The sequence below is a fragment of the Fukomys damarensis genome, unplaced genomic scaffold (assembly GCF_012274545.1).
Source record: "Fukomys damarensis isolate Sample0158 unplaced genomic scaffold, DMR_v1.0_HiC HiC_scaffold_14, whole genome shotgun sequence".
Lineage (NCBI taxonomy): Eukaryota > Metazoa > Chordata > Mammalia > Rodentia > Bathyergidae > Fukomys > Fukomys damarensis.
In genome coordinates, this window is record NW_022900926.1 from 22,713,902 (window position 1) to 22,731,686 (window position 17,785).

General features: G+C 38.6%; 1 protein-coding gene across 6 annotated transcripts in view; it reads right to left on the reverse strand.

Annotated features, from left to right (window-relative positions):
* Pde7b (phosphodiesterase 7B) overlaps positions 1 to 17,785 on the reverse strand; it is a 307,395-nt gene that overhangs the window by 133,524 nt on the left and 156,086 nt on the right. Inside the window, exon 1 of one of the 6 annotated variants that reach the window (XM_010626566.3) lies at positions 7,462 to 7,929. The exons of the other annotated variants lie outside the window; for them this stretch is intronic. Within the exon in view, the coding sequence (XP_010624868.1) occupies positions 7,462 to 7,699 (238 nt within the window). The 5' untranslated portion in view covers positions 7,700 to 7,929. Of the gene's footprint in view, positions 1 to 7,461; positions 7,930 to 17,785 lie in introns of those variants that run through there. 6 annotated transcript variants of the gene reach the window in all.

Sequence of the window (17,785 nt, forward strand, 5' to 3'; positions counted from 1 at the left end):
ACCCTTCTCCTCTGTTGGTGGGAGTACAGACTGGTGCAACCACTGTGGAAATCAATATAGAGATATGTCACAAAACTAGGATTAGAGGTCCCATTTGACCCACCTATGCCTCTGCTGGGTATCTTTCCAAAAGAATTAAAACAACCATTCTACAGGGATATATGCGTACCCATGTTTACAGCGGCACAGTGTGTAATAGCTAAAACTTGGAAATAGCCCGATTGCCCATCAGCTGGAGACTGGATAAAGAAGATTTTTAAAAAATAAAGTGGAGTGCTGTTCAGCCATAAAGAATGAGAAACTAGAGACATTTATAGCTAAATGGATGCACATTGAGACCATACTCTTAAGTGAAATAAATAGGACAACATATGTAAATACTAAATAGTTTCTCTGGTGTGAAAAACTAAAAGTGTAAATAAGGTTCAAGTTGTATAATTAATAATGTGAAATAGGAAGAAAAGGTCTAAAGGAGTAGGGGAAATGGGAAGGGTAGGGGAAAGGAAAAAAGGAAAAAGAAAAAATATGAGAAAAGGAAAAAATGGAAACAAAGTCTTTGTAAATAGGGAAGGGTGAAGGGGGTGAAGGGAGGGCAGGGGTATGGGGAAAAAATAAGAACCAAGACCTGTCATGTAAAGGTACAAGATCCCAATGATGAATGTAACTGTATTGTACACCTTAAATGTACCCATAAACTTAATGAAAAAAATTATGTTGAGGAGTGTACAGACTGTTATCTGCAAAAGAAGCAGCTTTGGAAAATTTATGTAAATCATTTCAAGATGCATGAGCAGAACAATTATATATAAATGCATGCATAATTTGCATGTATTTTCTCTAAAATTTTATAATTATCAGTAAATTTCAACTTATCTATATGAAGAGAGACCTGTCTCATATTAGTTTTGAGTTCTGAAAGTCAGTCTTGTGTATTCTTTTATTTTAAAAACTATAATGACTCATCCTGATGTTCTGCTAGAATATATTTAAAAATGATTCTATTAAATTAAAGAACTAGAATTCATGTTCCTTGAATAATGTCCTAAAAAATATTCATTCATGCACTTAGTTGCAATTTTTAAATGATTTTATTCCTTCTGACAATTTTTTTTTCACATATCAAAATGTATTGAGTGGCTGACATGTGAAAAATATTAGGGAGAATACAAAGAAAATAGAAATGTTCTTCAGACTCTCAAAAAGCAGGAAATTGAAAAGAGAAGGAAGCAAATGTATACTAAATTAAACAAAATAAAGTAATTTGCCTGTGGAATGAATACAAAGAAAGTTCTGTGAGACGTCAGGAGAGGAAAATACGTTGTCATCTCTGCATGTTCTGGGGAGGGGATTGGTCCCCAGACTTTGCATGGATACCACAATTCATTTACATTCAAGCCTCTTGCATACAATGTCCTGATATTTGCATATGACTTGTGCAAGTTCTCCATACACTTTAACTCATTTCTATGTCACTTGTAATACTTAAAGTACCTAGTACAGTATAAATATGTGTTATGGAAATGTCAAGAAAAAAGTCTATTATCTTCAGTACATACACATTTTGCTTGTAACTATAAGTTATGATCCACAATTGAATCCTTGGATATAGAGCACTTAACTATGAGGGGCCAAACAACTGTGTTTTTCTTCATTGATCTCAGGAAGACTTTGTGAAGGGACCAGCATGCCAGTATGATTTTAAGGAATGGGAAAATGGGGGACACTTTAAGTATTAAAGTACTTAAAGGCACTTTAAGTATTGGGAATGTTGAGTAGAAAAGAAATAGGAAGCAGTGGGTTATTTGCCTTGTCTGAGTGGAAGATCAGTGCTCAGAGGGCAATAATGATAAATAAAAGTGAGTTTGTTTCAAAGAGTGGAGAACTTTGAATGCAGGATGAAAGAATTTGGATTTTTCCTGCAGACATTTGAAAATCATTGAAGGATTTTGAAGAGGAGTGAGAAAATTCTGTTATTTCTTTTCAACATTGTTAATTAAATCACAGAGTAGAAGACGGATAGAGAGCATATTGTGATTGGAGGCTACTGTAAGATTATAGATAAAATAACATGAGGTTTGATCAAGAGACATATGACTTCCTAGAGAGAAGGAAAAAGTGTGAGAGAAGTTGTTGGGAAATAAAACCAACACCTAGAATTACATGTTCTGCTTACCATTTACTGAGAAGGTAGTAAGGCTTGGTTCTTTCTAGGCATTTTTTGTGGGGAGGCATTATCCCTTTCCATCTTCATAACAACCTTATGTGAAGATGCTATTATCGTTATTTCCTATTCACAGAAGCTAAAAAAAGGCACCAAGTGGAGAAGTAACTTGCCTAGGGTCACACAGTTCAGTATGGAATTCAGGACATAAAAACTTTAAAAGCTCAACATTGCCCCCACCGTCGGGCACTCTTACAGATTTAGACCAATTAGAACTGGAAAGCTGGAAAAAATCACTTTAATCCTGGGTTTCTGTCATTCAAATCAAATGAAAGCCAAGTTTTGGGTCAAGGTGAAATGATATGCTGCAGTTTTGACTCAATTTTGCATCTCATTTAAAAGATGGATTAAATTGTCAGTGATTATTATCCAGTTTAGCTATGCACTGAATGCAGCCTAACGTTTACAAGCAGTAGTTTCAGAAAAATGTTATAAATTAATATTAGGTTACCTATCATTGAGATTAATTGATTCATTTCTCAAAGAAATTTGTTCTGCATTGAATGAAATTACTAGGCACAGATAAATATTTGTGAATATTGTGTATGTGAATTTTTATAAGTAGTATTGAATTTGACCAGTTTTACAATATTTGAGTGGACACAAGTTTTTTGCTTTGTTTTGTTTTTGAGGCAGGGTGTCACTATGTAATCCAGGCTGGCCTTGAACTCATTGCAATACTCCTGCCTCAGCCTCCTGATTGCAAGGATTATAGGAGTGTGTTACCACAACTAGCCAAGTTTGATGAAGTTAATATACACAAGTGCTTGTTTTCACGCTGAAGCTGTAGATTGAACTCTGAATTATAAATACATAATTGTTCTCTCTTTAAAGTTTTGACTTATCTCTAAGCCTATGTTGCCTAGCATAATATACACTAAGCATCTGACAAATGCTCTTTGAATTATAAAGATCAAAATGTTCAGTTATCAACATATTAAATTTATATCACATCTGACATGTGAGATGTTTTTAAATGTACCTTAAGTGTCAATTTGAATTGTAGAGTTCTGGAATCAGAATTCTTTCAGGGATTTTCTTGTTTGACATTGTGTGATATCCAGGGCTAGGTATAAAGCAAATTTCAGATATCTGTGTTCATAAAATGTGGGACAAGTTGCAATGGCTATGGGGAAATGGATAGGTGATTTTTTTTTTTTTTGAGAGAGAGTTGTGTGTTTTTATATTTTTCTGGAACCAAAGGCTACTGAAATGGGAACAGAATAAATAAGTAAAATATAATGCAAAATTTAGAGCAGAGAAACCAAAAGAAAGTCAAACTCTACAGCTGGGAGAGTTTGCAGTGATTTGGTTGAATTTCAAAATCAAATTATTTATTTAGCTAGGAACAAGTCCTGCTAGGGATGTCTGGTCTTAAGCCGGTTGCTGACTAGAATCATAACTAGGGTCATATTTGCACTCACAGCATCTGAGAAACCGCCCGTGTGGCTCTCAGCCTCCCGCCCTCTCTTCACTCCCACTCTGGTGCAGTCTCTCATCGCCGTGCTGCGATGCCTGCTTACTACTGAGAACAGATGAGCATTTTCTCCTGGGTCTTTTCAGCACTTGAAGCATGAGTCTTAGACTAAAGGTCAGAAATAAGTAGAAAAATGTAAAGGAGGCACGCTCCTTTGACTTTGTGTGCATGGCACTGCTATTTTTTCTGGTTTCTCTGAAGGTTTGCATCATGAATTCTCATATTTACCTATCAGTTTAGAATCAGCAAAGCCATGTCTTTTTTTTTGTGGGTGAATAATACTGAACCCAGGGCCTTGTGCGTGCTAAGCAAACACTCTAGTCCCCCAGGTTTTGTTTTAAACATGCATTTAAATGATCCAGCTCATGCCCCGATTATGTGAGTTTTGTGGAGCAGACTGGAGCAACTGAGATCCTGGTTTGATTCTGACATATTTTCAATATGTGATCGTGTACAAATTGTTTAATCTCTTTGAACTATTCACCTCCTTTCTAAAATACAGAGGTTACTAGATAGCTACATGATCCTTTACCTCAAAGAGAGAATAAGATGTAGTCATTTAATTAAGTAATAGGGTACAATTCAATGAACTGAGTTGACGTTCTGACTCAACTATGCCAACAACTTGCAGCTTGGGGCGCTCTGTGATCTTATGCATGGCTCTAATACATAAAAGTGACCAGTCCCTCTTCCTCCTGACATCTCCTATTCCTACCTGTAGCAGTTTCTTAAACCACCCAACAGTCCCTGGTGCGTGCAGACCTGAAGAGGGTGAGAAATATCCACATGAACCATCTTTTCCTTAGCATTTCCTTGTTTTCTTCAGAGGGTTGCTCTCCTTCGCTCTCCATCGCTCACAATTCATATTTGTGCATTCACTTTCCCATTATTTGACTACTGGTTCTTTTCAGAGTTTCTGTGATTTTATGGTTTTTAAACTTGTCCATCTATTATCAAAAGCAAAATATACATAGAATTGATAATATTTAGTTTTCTTGTTTTCTGTTAAGGGCATGGGGAAAATGTCATGTGCTACGCAGGCCACATAGTGAGTGCCTATTGGTAAAGGGAACAAGTAACTGTTGGTGGGGGGGCTGGGATGCTTGAACCGTATTTTGTAGATTGAATAGAACAGTTCATTGCCTGAGCCAAAGGAAGACATCCAAGCAAGGGGCCAAGCTGAGAGGCAGGGCACCGTTAATGCAATTTGAGTTGCTTAAGACTATTTGAGGGACTTTCTATCATAAACCCCCATGCATACCTGAAAACAGCTTGAACCGTCACTTTCTAAATTTGGAAAAATGCCAGACATTTTTGAACTATTCTCCATGTGCTCCTAAGGCCCCATGGTCATGCTCCAGTGAAGATGGCGCAGTCGAAGAGCACGTGGACTGGGAGGAAAGGCGATATCAGTGAGCAAGGAGGGAGCAGGGGTCAATTTGTGAAGGGAAGCAACTTCTCCCTCCCCAAGCTTTAGCATATAGCCTGGTCGGCACAGGTGGGTGAGGAAGTTTCACGCCCACCCCACCTCTCTTCGAGAACAGAAGCAGGGAGGGGAGCAAGCTGATCTCCCAGGGGGAGACATTGAAATACAGTCTTCCTCCTTGCGGTCAGGGTGACAAGGACAGTGGGCTAGTGCAGCTTTCTGCCAAAGTGGCTGCTGAGATACTCTCTGTGGCAAGTGAGGCAATGGTAGGGAGGTGTGCTGAGACTGAACTAGTTCACCTTTGTAACATCCAGAAAAATGTAACTCGTTAGGTAATACAGAGTTACAGGAGGCCTGTTTTCTCCAGGGCTCTATTCCTTCTTCAGGAGTTAGATGTCTACTGTGATAATAATCATAATGTATACTTATTCACACAGATGTGCTAACATCTATTGAATTAGGTAGTTTTATGAGTGGTGCCATTTGAAATATGAATTTTAATCATTGAACTTAATTTAATAAAGCAAACCAAGGGTGGTAACAGTTGAAATGTTATAGTTAAAATTTCTGCCCAGGTGGCTTTTTCTATTCTTTTTTGCCCTATCCTTATGAAATATGGGATGGTTTTTGCATTACCTCATTTATTCTGACCAAGATCCAGTTCCCTGGGCTTCCATCTCCCGAATACCACATAAACCTCAGGCTGATTGGTTTTCTTCTCTCTTCTAAGTACTCAAATACTCATTGTTTACTAGAGACCAAGACTGTTTTGTTTTTTTTTTTAAATTCCTTCCAAATCTTTTCTTTGCCCAGATCATTACTTTTTAATACTATGCATAGATTGTTAGACAACTTTTAAAAAGTTCATGTTAATGACTTATTGAAAACAGAATGAGACAAGTTTTTATTTTCTAGTCTCCATAAGAAAGAGAAAGGTAATTTTTGGTCTATCTTTTCCGCCTACCCCATTTCTCCCCTCCAATGGCATGTCAGAATTCCACTGCACAAGGCTAGCCAGGACTTCAAATGCATGAGCACACACTCCTATTTCTTCTTCTCAAGCGAACCCACTACTTTCCAAACATTTTCCAACATACTCCCCAAAGGAGGAGAGTACCCTGCACTCAGTCATGGCATCTGTCATTTATGGACGCGCTTGGGGTACTTCACAGGGATCCTAGGCATCTCTGTGTTCTTGTGTCCACTGTTAGACACTACTTTCCAAACATTTTCCAACATACTCCCCAAAGGAGGAGAGTACCCTGCACTCAGTCATGGCATCTGTCATTATGGACCCCCTTGGGGTACTTCACAGGGATCCTAGGCATCTCTGTGTTCTTGTGTCCACTGTTAGCAAAGCTCCCCCATGACTGTCCTCAACACAGCACATTCTTATGACATGACAAAGCCCCCATGAATCACCCTTCATTTTCCAACATACTCCCCAAAGGAGGAGAGTACCCTGCACTCAGTCATGGCATCTGTCATTATGGACCCCCTTGGGGTACTTCACAGGGATCCTAGGCATCTCTGTGTTCTTGTGTCCACTGTTAGCAAAGCTCCCCCATGACTGTCCTCAACACAGCACATTCTTATGACATGACAAAGCCCCCATGAATCACCCTTTCCACATTTGTTGATTTTTTCAACAAATTGAGTTTTCCTCATATCAGTGGGGGTGTTTTTAATTATTGTCACTTGTTAAAGAGGAAAATGAGCTGGGTATTTAGCTCAGTGGTTCCGCAGCCTGCCTTCCAAGCACAAGGACCGGAGTTTGATACTGGTACCAAAAAATAAAAAAAAAACCCACACACAAAACCACAAGGCAAGAAAGTTTATCAACTTGCCCAGGACATAAAAAGCATACAGGCCAAACTCGCTGCAGGGAACATTATACACACTATAGTTGCATATACATAATCAAAGATCAATTTTACTTTATATAAAAAGATACAAAAAACAACTTAAAGAGAATCTTCTCTTGGAGATGTCTCTAACTTGTTGACAAGAACTGTTAGAGGCAGGATGGACAGTAAAGAGCATCCAATTCTACTCTCTCTTGTTAACTGAGACTCAGGTAATTTGACTGAAACCCGTAGGATACTGAGCCCAGAACCCAGATTTGTTGATTTCTATTCTAATGCTCCTCTTGCTGTATCACTTTTAATTTTAAGATTCACTTCTACAACAGTGAAGAATCTGTAAGTCACAGCCCTCGAATCCTATACAACACACCTTGTCTTACTTTCTTTTCCCATCTTTATGGCTTGGGCTTTCTGAGGAAGACAGTAACTGAAAGTGGCCCCTGCTAGCTTTTGCATCCCACAGTTAATTTACCTGGAAAGCTGTGGAGAGCATCTTCATTTTCCAGAATGCCCCTCTGTTTGGTTGCCTGAAGCTCACTTTTGGACTTCCAAACCAGCTTTACCATCCTGATCATCTCTGGTAAGTCCCAGGGCAGCGGCCCCTGCTGGTACTCCCGCCGGCTGCCCGGAGAGGAGGGCAGCACACCTTCTGGGGCCGGCCACCTCCTGCCTAGCTCTGCGGAGTGGAAATACCGCTCTAGCACAGGCATTCTGCCCCCTTCCCCAGCAGAGGAGGTAGGGCTGCTGCCGCGGCTCTTGCTGCAGCTGCAGCAGCTGCTGCTGCTTCTGCTGCTGCTGTGGCCGCTGCTGCCGCTACCAGAGGGGAAATTCTTCCCAGGCCGGGGCAGGCGAACCCCCGTGAGATCCTCTCCAGCCTTGGAAAGATAAGCCTCCTCCAGCCTGGCACAGGCTCTCTGGCTCTCCAGTCCCACAAACACTGGCAACGAGAGCGATGCACTTCCCAAGGTTTCTCACTGGTGAGAAACTGTTACTGTGCTCCTTCCTTAGAGATAGAACGCAGTTTTTTCCTTCTCTCTCAGGCACCGAGTTCACGGCACTTAATTAATCCCAGGCTACAGCTGGAACGACAGCGGAAGGGGGAAAAAAAGCCATCGAGGTTTCAGCATTTGCTTTTCCTCTTCTTCCTCTTGGTTTGTTTGTTTTGAATTCGCTGTTGGTGTTTGTAAAAGTTTGTCAAATGGTTTAACCGTGAAGAACTTCAGGCAAAGAAATGGGGTTTCCTCTTTGCCAGAATCTCTCAGAGGGGTCCCCAGAGGCTACTTATCTAGAGATGGCAAGTGAGAAGTCACCCCCCTGGTGCAGGAAGCCTAGATGTTTCCCACGTTCTGGTCCTGCAACCCCCCAAGGAGCTCCCAGAAAAGCAGGGGAAGCTGAGCACCCACTTCTGTCTGGAAGGTGGTGTGTGTGCGTGTGCGTGTGTGTGTGTGTGTGTGTGTGGCGGGCTGACAGGGACAGTGCCAGTTCACTGTGGTCTTGCACCCGGATGGGTGATCATCAGGACCTCAGTTCAAACACTCTGCTTCCTTCTCCACATCCTCCCCCCTCTGCTGTCACTCGGTGCTCAGCAAACCTGAGTTTTGGGCTATTAGTCAAATCCCTTTATAACCTCAGCTGCCCTTCAGCTGGAAGGGAGGTAACACCGCATCACATTCCAAAATTAACTCTGAAGGATGTGAATTAGGGAGGTGGCCAGAGCCCCTCGTGCACATGCGGAGGGCTTGTGTAGTGTAGGTGCATGGCTAGGGATGGTTAAAAACCATTTTCAAAGAAAAGTAATCATTTTAAAGGATGTTCAGGAAGTGGGGAGCATAAATAGCAAGGGAAAAAAGAAGGAAAGAAAGTGAGGAAGACTCACTTTCTGGAGAGAGAGAGTGTGGGCTCAATATCTGGGCCACTGCCTTCTTTGTCCCCACCTGAGAGCAACTGAATTGAGGACAACTATGACCAGGCCTCCTGTTTCCTGGGCTCAGAGATGAAGGTGCTCACTCTGGAAGTCAGAATTGACACAGCAGCAGTGATGCCCCCTGTTACTTATGTGAAAGGCCATGGACATAAATGAAAGTGGGGTGGTATTATGCTTGGTGATTTTGCTAGCAAATTGGATTTGTACGAACAACTCAAATTTGAACATTCACATGGAGAGCCCCTGCTTTCTTGGAGGACACTGTAACAGTCCCTTCTTCCTCTCCTCTTCACAGCTCTGCATTGCAAAGAGCTCTGTTTTGCTTGGCACTTTATTTTGCTGATGTACAGTCTGTTGCTCCTGCTCTACATTCCTTTCAGGGCTGGTTGATCACGCGATCATTTGATGTTTCTTTAGGGGAGCACAGAGGAGACTTCGGGGAGAGGAGAAAGACTATTGCAGAGTAAGTTTTATGTTCATTACTCTTGCTTCATTTTTTGAAAGTTGAAAGCAGCAAAGCCTGCTGTATTTTTTTGTAAGTATTATTCCTCTAAATGCGTAGTCAATAAGTTTGGTTTTCCCACACTGAATTAAGTGATTTTTGTTTTTCTTTTTTCCTGGATGGAAAAATATACTAGGAAACCTATTTTCTTTCCTAATTGGTGAAAAAGGGCAGAGAGCCTCTAAGAGTATAAAAGAACCATGAAAAACATTGAAGGTACTACATTTTGTGAATTTCATTATTAAACCATTGATCAAACAGCCCTTTCTATAACAATCAGATATTCATGGACCTATTTAGGGAATAATCAGTTGTCCATTTTATCAAAAAGATATGCTTTTCTTTATTTTCCTTTCTTAGAGACAAAAGGATTTATGCCTCAGGTTGTTGCACCTGCCACTTTTGATAGTCCTTCTGTCTGTCCATCCTTAATTTACATTTCATTTTCATCAGATTGGGGATATCAAGGCTCTTTAGAATTGAGATGATTTTATTTAATAAGGACATGTAGGCTGCTGCAGTCTATTACCATATTTCCTGAATAATGTCTTAAACTCACTCCTCAGTTACAAACTTCCTTGACATAACAACTAAAGAGTTTCCTAAGGGTTTGACTATTTTTATTTTTGTTCAGTTATTTTGCAATAGTACTTAGCATCAGGATATCCTGACCCTTGGAACAAAGGGGTTAAGAACAAAGAAAACAAATATATGATATAATAATATATCATATACACATATACTAGGAATACAACTCTGCATTGTGCATTTCTTCAGTAATGAATTTTTAAAAATCTAAGAATATGTTTCCATTGTATACTATTTTACACATTTCCCTGTAAAAATATTTTAGAGAAGTTAAAATAATGTTGGGAGTATTATATGTGCTGCTGAAGCGAGCACAAGAATGTTGTGAGTATTGAACATGAATACTTCCTATGGGAGATGAATTAGGGCCAAGCAAGCACTGTTTCAAAGTTTCATTCCTAAGGGGGAGCCTAGTTCATTTGATGGTTTGCAAGTTGAAAATGTTTGTACAATTTAAAAGTTTTCCCCCAATATGGGATTATCTCCATCCCAGAGTAGGAGAGCAAAAAATACCACAAGAAAGGTCGTTCTCATGGTATTTCTGGCTCACGTAGAAACAGGAAGGACAGGAAATCTTGCGAGAAACCTTGGCACAGGAGATTTTTGGCTCAACTGCAGGCTCAGAGACCGGGAGAAGCCGATGCAGTGCTAGCACTCACTGGACTGAAATCTCTTGACCACACTCTTTTTCTGAAAGATGCTTTTGTTACATTTTGAAGCAAGCGCTTCCCAGGCTGCGATCTCTTTGGTCTTTCATACATTTGCATAGGAATGTGTGGCTCTAAAGCTATAATGTTTTTTCTTTACCCAATAAGCACCCTTCACCTTGAAATAGCGTCCATCATCAGAAGTCTGAGTCCCAGGTATGGGGAAAAGAATAGGGATGTTCTGTGCTCAAAGGAGTCATGGAGCTCAGCCTCATTTCTCTGACTTGTATGAATTCTTACAAACGTTAATACCATTATTAATGTGTTACAGACAGAACTGTTTAAGACAGACTTTCAAAATAACCATGATCTTTTTTCAGGCATTGTGAGTCAACCTAATATTCCATTAAGACAAAAACAGAGGCATTCTCTTCTGGGAGAAAGAAATGTAATGAGAACTATCAAAGTCAAAACAGCTTGTTCCAACAGAAACCTAATTCGATCAGAAAGACTTGCTGTGTGGTTGCAACTATAAAATAAAGAAATTGATAACCCAATGCTAAAGCATATGGAAAAAGAATGTGTTAAAGACACAGTTGATTTTGTCCTTGAATTATTCTAAAGAATTTTTAATGTTCTGATGGTTATATAAATCTAGCAGAATATAAGTGTTCTAGTTATTAGGCAGATAAATTTTTCTTGTGTATAATTTAAAGAACAAAATATTATCAGTTAAGTATTTCTAATCATGCTAGAGAATATATCCTTAAAATGCAAATTTAAACCTATATTTATTGCCATTTTCTTTCCTCTTGAGTCTATTGATATTCTCACAAAGCTTTATCTTAATGAAAATTTCACATGAATATTTTATAAATACTTTATATCCTTACCGATATATCTGTTTTAGAATAATTTTCAAACTATTGAGAGAGTTTATTGTTTTCTTCCGCTTTCCTCTTGATCAATTCAGTTTAAATATGAATCTGTAAGCACACACACACACACACACACACATGAATTGTCTGACTACCACAATTCCAGAAAACAATTAAAAAGAAATCCAAAATGAGCAGAGAGGAGCAGGTCTTCCTACTTTGTTAATTGTAGTCTAAGTAGGAGAAGCTCAAACAATTTACAGTGTCCTTCAGGAGAAATAGAAATAAAATAGCTTTTGCCTTAGCTAATCTGAAGGATACCTGCCAGCAACTAGGGAGAAGGACTTTTTCGACCATAGAAGGCAGCACATATTTTCATCATTACATGGGGAAGGAGGTGAGTAGGCAAGATGAAGAGAGGTGAGCTTGGGAAAAGTAGAAGCGACTGAGCTGATAGATTCATAGTTTGATTTCTCAACGGTGCCAAAACTATACCCATTCTCTTCTTCACTCTGTAAATATGAATTAACTGTGGCAACAGCAGGAGGAGAACACCCCAGAGGGGCCCTAGGTCCTTTTCCAGGTACTGGAATCTGTCTGACTCTACTGCCTACATCTTAATTTTCAACAGGAGTTACCTCTTGTTCCAATATTACTATTATTATTATTATTATTATTATTATTATTATTATTGTTATTATTCTACAGAGAAACCAGCTAGCATCCGATCTTTAGCCTGGCTCTTAGCTATCTTAATTGATGCTAAGTTTGCTGTCTCTGAGAGTTCTGTAACAGCCAATGAGTTGAGTTTGAGACCAGAGAGGCAGAAAGACTTGCTTTTCCCTCCGTGGCACCTCCCTGCTGGTGAACTTGCTGACTATTCTTGTCCACTGTTGAATATTTGGCCCTATGGTGTACGATCCTAGCCTTCTCTGCCTGTAACATTTTCAGGACTTCTGACTGTGAAAGGTCATAAGTGATGGTAGAAGACACTTTTCAGAATTTCATATCTGCATGTGTCTATTTTTATAAAAATACCTACAGCAATGAAATCTCTGAAGTAACTCTCCAGCACTACTCATCTTAGATTTATAAAAACTGGTTTTCAGTTTGTACTCTCTATTAAGTTTTGCTCCAAGCTTAGTACCTTATATATAAATGGGTATGAAACCAATAAGCACTTTATCCATCATACTCAAATCTTATAAGAATCAAAGAAGACTAAAATATGAGCTATGTTAAACTAGAAATCTAGTATTATAATTGTCAAATTATAAAAAAATCACACTTAACAATTTATGTAAACTCAAATTTTAGCTATATTTTCCAAGGATCTATAGTGTTAGAAAACTGAAAATCCAACCCAACTACCATTATAGTTGGCTCCACTTTGGAAATTCATAGTTCGTGCTCCCCATGTAAATGCCAGAATGGAAGAAATTATAGATGGAGGTAGTGGGTAGAATGACAGTGAAGGATTTAATGGTGGAAAGCCAGGGTAAGATAGGCAAAATCACTGACACATGAATGAGCATGGTTAGACAAAGGTCAGCAGATGTGTTTATAGAAGGCTCACTAGGATAAATCTTCCTTGTTGGTGCATTTTGGAGGTATAGCAGCCTATGAATCATGTCCAGGGTTAAACCTGCATGATCTTCGCCATGGGTTATTTAGTGCTCTAGTTAATATTGTATAAGTTCTCTCGATGGGGAATGGTGTTTCCGTTTTCAATGACTAATGGATGTGTTTGATGTTCGCGAGCTGTGCAGATTTGTACCATATGCTCTGTGGTGAGCATGTGTCTTCAGGATGCCTGCTGACCTCATTTCCCTACACAGACTTATGGGAGCCTCATTTTATTTTTGGCTTGGGATCTTTATTTCTTAAACAGTTTTGTAATTTTGATTGATCTTAACTGATCTCCACTTAACTTACTAGTGTGTGAAAAGAAGTGTGGTGTGCAAAACCATGCATAATGTTGAAAAAGTGGCTGAAAGAATGCCTGAAATATGTTTCTTTCCTTCTCTTTTGGACAAGTGAGATGCATGGCTTCTGAAAGTTCTCAAGATTTGGGCTGGTCTCCAAAGACCTGGAAGAGCAGAGGAGTGACTGTCTTCAAAGAATTGCTGGAAAATGCCAGAAAGAGGGATTTCCCCCTTAATATAATAAAAACAAATCAGAACACTAATAAAACCTAGAAAGATTATTGAAACAAACAACTTAACAAAGAGAAAACAAAAAAATGGTAAGGAATGAAGCCTTCTAAACAGGACATATGTTTGCCCTTGATGTTCATTATGTGGATGATTACAGAGTTCAGTCAATTTGGACATTTCAGCCGTTTCGTGTGTTTGAAGTATAATCTTGCTACTTTGAATGATTCTTTATTTTTCCTTCTTTCATTTATTACCTCAGTGGTTTTGAATAACAAATACCTATGTCAACAGTGTCTCTCAGATGCTATTTTGGAATACTGTTTCTCTGGATAACCAGAAAACTCATTAAAATGCACATCCTAATTTGGCAGGTCTGGATAGGGACCCAAGCCTCTGCATTTCTAACAAATTCTCTGAGGATGACAAGGCTGCTGGTCTGTGACCACATCCTGAGTGACGAGGCTAGAAGGCTACCATGTGACAGCTATTTTCTACTGGTTTCCTATTAGTTATTTATGACAGCAAATGCTGTGAAAGCCCCACTCTTTACAGACACACCTATTGGCACTTTTGGAAACAATCACACTGGCTTGGATCAAGAACTCCTAAGGGAAAGAAGCAACCAGAAGTGCCATGTAAGTTCCAGGGATTTTCATGACATTGAACCGTGGCTTGGCTTTTCAATTTTGTTTCATTCACTTCTCTTCTCTCATGGGATAATTTTAAAGATATTTAAAAGATTTTAAAGATATTTTAAAGATTATTAAGTATAAATCTCTGTGATGAATGCATATGATACAGTCTTAATAAATTCATAACCAAATGCTATGTTTGAAAGTCTGTTTTCATCAAATGTCAAACAAAACCCAGACCAATTTTGCTATCCCTCCTTCTCTGCAGCATTTTCTCACACCCCTATCACTATATATAGCACAGTTAGGGTACAGACAAGGCTCTGAGTCTTTGATCTCCACTACTGGGGGTACTCTCACCAAGACCAGCTCCACCATTTGATTTATTAAAGATTTATGCAAAATGGTCTTTGGATGAAACCTGGTAATCTTTTTCACTGTAATATTCCAGGCATGAATGAATGGTGACCAGATGATTCCACAAGTGGAAAAAAAACAAAAAAGGAAAACAGGCATTCAAGGCATTGTAACCAGTGGCCCATGGTGCTGCTGACTCAGAGAAACATATTGCAATGCCATGTCTAATTTTTGCCTTAGCAACACACACATGTGTATGCATGAGATAAATAAACTCCACAACAGGCTACATTTCTTAACAGGTATCTTTTGGAATTCATATGCCCCAGACATAGTATTTGTGAGAAAGCAATGCCAGAAGCCAGAGGCATGTGAAATCAACTGGAAGACAGGGGTAATCAAGAGCATGAGGCTGCAATACCACCACACTTATATGATTAAAAATTTGTACAGTTAACTAAACAAGAACGCTTAGAACAAATGAAAGCATCTGTTGCTAATTGGAAACACATTTTGCTGTATTTTTTCCATTGTCTTTCTTGGTTCTCTCTAAGGTGTAGTGCTTTGCTATAGTTATGGACACCTATATTTCCTGCGATCCAGGGAAATAACTAAATCACCAGAAAGGCAGAACTGGAAGATACTGTATTAACCTTCAATGTTCATTATGGTTATTTTCTTAGCTGACTAAAAGTTGTCCTCTGTAGTGGCAGGAGAATTAAAGGTGAAGATAAAGAGAAAGCCGTCTAACGTGTAGTATGTACAACATGGTCTCAAAGTATGGTGCAGGCATTTCTAATGAATCCTTTTTTTCATATATAGCTAGAAGAGTAACAGCACTAAACTTAAGGAAAGAAAGCCTAGCAGACTAGAATATTTGACAGCATTTTTTTTTTTTTTTGGTATGGGGATCAAACTCAGGACCTGGTGCTTGTGAGGTGGGCAGCAACGCCACTGAGCTAAATCCCTGGCCCTTGACAGCATTTTAATAAGATCCTATCATTACAAAATTCTCTGAGGGATTTTTTTGGTAATTTTCTTTTCCATCTCTATTCAAATTCTAAGTGTATTTTGGTCCTTCTATTCTGTAAATCACCTGAAACAATTTTGTATCTTTCTGTCTCTAAGATATGAGTACTAGCTGGTCTTTCTCTGCTTTTTTATTTAGTTCTCTGGATCTGTCTGATCTGTGTTCTCTGTGATCTTCTCTCTGAATTAATTCTGTTCTTGCATTCTTTGTTTTTTGATACAATTTGTATTTGACATTAACATTTTGTTGTTCAGCTAAGTGCAAGGTAAAACATACCTGGCTTTGACTTGCATATGTTCATACCCTTTGGTTCTTATGTTTGTTTATGCTTCTCAAATAGCATATCAGGCTCAACTTCAAAACCAAGACACTAGCTTTTATTCAAGGCCTTTTCAGTACTGTTATTATTATTTTTCCTGCTTTCAAACTCCAAGGAGGCAGTTCATCGAACTACTATCAAGTTGTCTTCTTCAAGTCTTTCATTAGCCATGTTTTTAAAACTTCAATGAAGTATTTTGTATCTTTAAAAGTTATTGTATTATAGGTTGTACATAACTCATAATCATTTCATTAAAAAATATATAACATGTGCAAAGTGTTGGCAACTATTAGTACCAATTTGACAAAGAGAATTATTACTTACAACAATGTCCATACCTCCATATCGTTTGTGGGGCATTCCATGTCTCAAAAATAGACTCCCCTTTACCTAGTCCTAGAAATTCTTCAAGTGCACATTGGATATACACAATTTCTATGGAAGTCATATTGCTGCCCATGACAAACATGTCACACACATTCTGTGTTATTCGTAGTAGGCAGACAAATGGCCTCTCAAGATGCTCACTTCCAAATACCTGGTATTGTTTCCCTGAATCCTTTCTGTTCTTGAATTCTTTGTTTTTTGATACATTTTGTATTTGACATTAACATTAGGTTGCACATTTAAGTGCAAGGAAGTAAGGTAGCAGATGGAATTTAGTTTGCTAATTAGCTGGCATTGGAATAGTGAAAGTATCCTAAGTTATCTAGTGGGCTTGATGCAATCACAAGGGTTGTTCCTTGTGAAAGAAGGTGGCAGGAGGGTCAGTGTGAGAGATGTGCTGGGAGGAGGACTCCGCCAGCCATCAATAGCTTTGAAGATGGAAAGGCTCTGACAGCCAAGTGACACAGGCCACCTCTAAAAGATGGAAAGGACAAGACAGTGAATTCATTTCCTTAGAGCCTCCTGAAAGGGACACAGACCTGTGAAACCTTGATTTCAGACCAGAGGGATCTATTTCAGACCTCTGTCCTCCAGAACTATAAGATATTAAATTTGTGGAGATTTGTTGCTGCAGCAATCAGAAACCAATTATATTATTTCTCATACTGTTCCACTTGTTGGGAAATAGTTTTCCATTTGTCTAATCCAAATAAGGTTCCATTTTCTCACAAAGTCTTGATGCTTGTCCTTGAAATTGACTCTTCTATTTAAGCAAAGAAGCACACATTAACCATGTTATTGATCTGTAATATAACTTCACTTCTATCAGTACTTGCTTTTGATGTTCTGGCCTGTCTTTCAGTTTAGACTGTAAAAGCCAATGTTTTATACTCTGTATAAATCCTAGTGAAGTACCATTTATTCATTCATTCAATGTGTATTATTATTGTGCCTGTTTCATGCTAAGCATTTGGTATATAAAACTGTGGTTCCTGGCCTTAAAATTGTTTACAAATTTAACGGAGAGACAAACACATGCACAGCTAACTATAAGGCACAGTGAAGTGTAGTATTATAAAATAAACATGGACACAATAGGTCTCAATTAGTGTTGCTATTAATAATGATAATAACCAACTTTTATCATTAAATCTTTTTCTATAACTTGACAAACATGATAATGTCTTAGAAATTTCTAGTTACAACTTCAAAAAAATGTGAACTATATGATAGATCCATACTAAGGAAAATACGGGTGGTTAATTATATTTTTGCTGATTTTATTTTATAGAATTTTAAAAAAGTATAGAGAAAAAAATGTGAGAGAATGAAAAGATGAAAATAAAGTGTTTGTAGATGGGGAGGGGAGGAGGGGG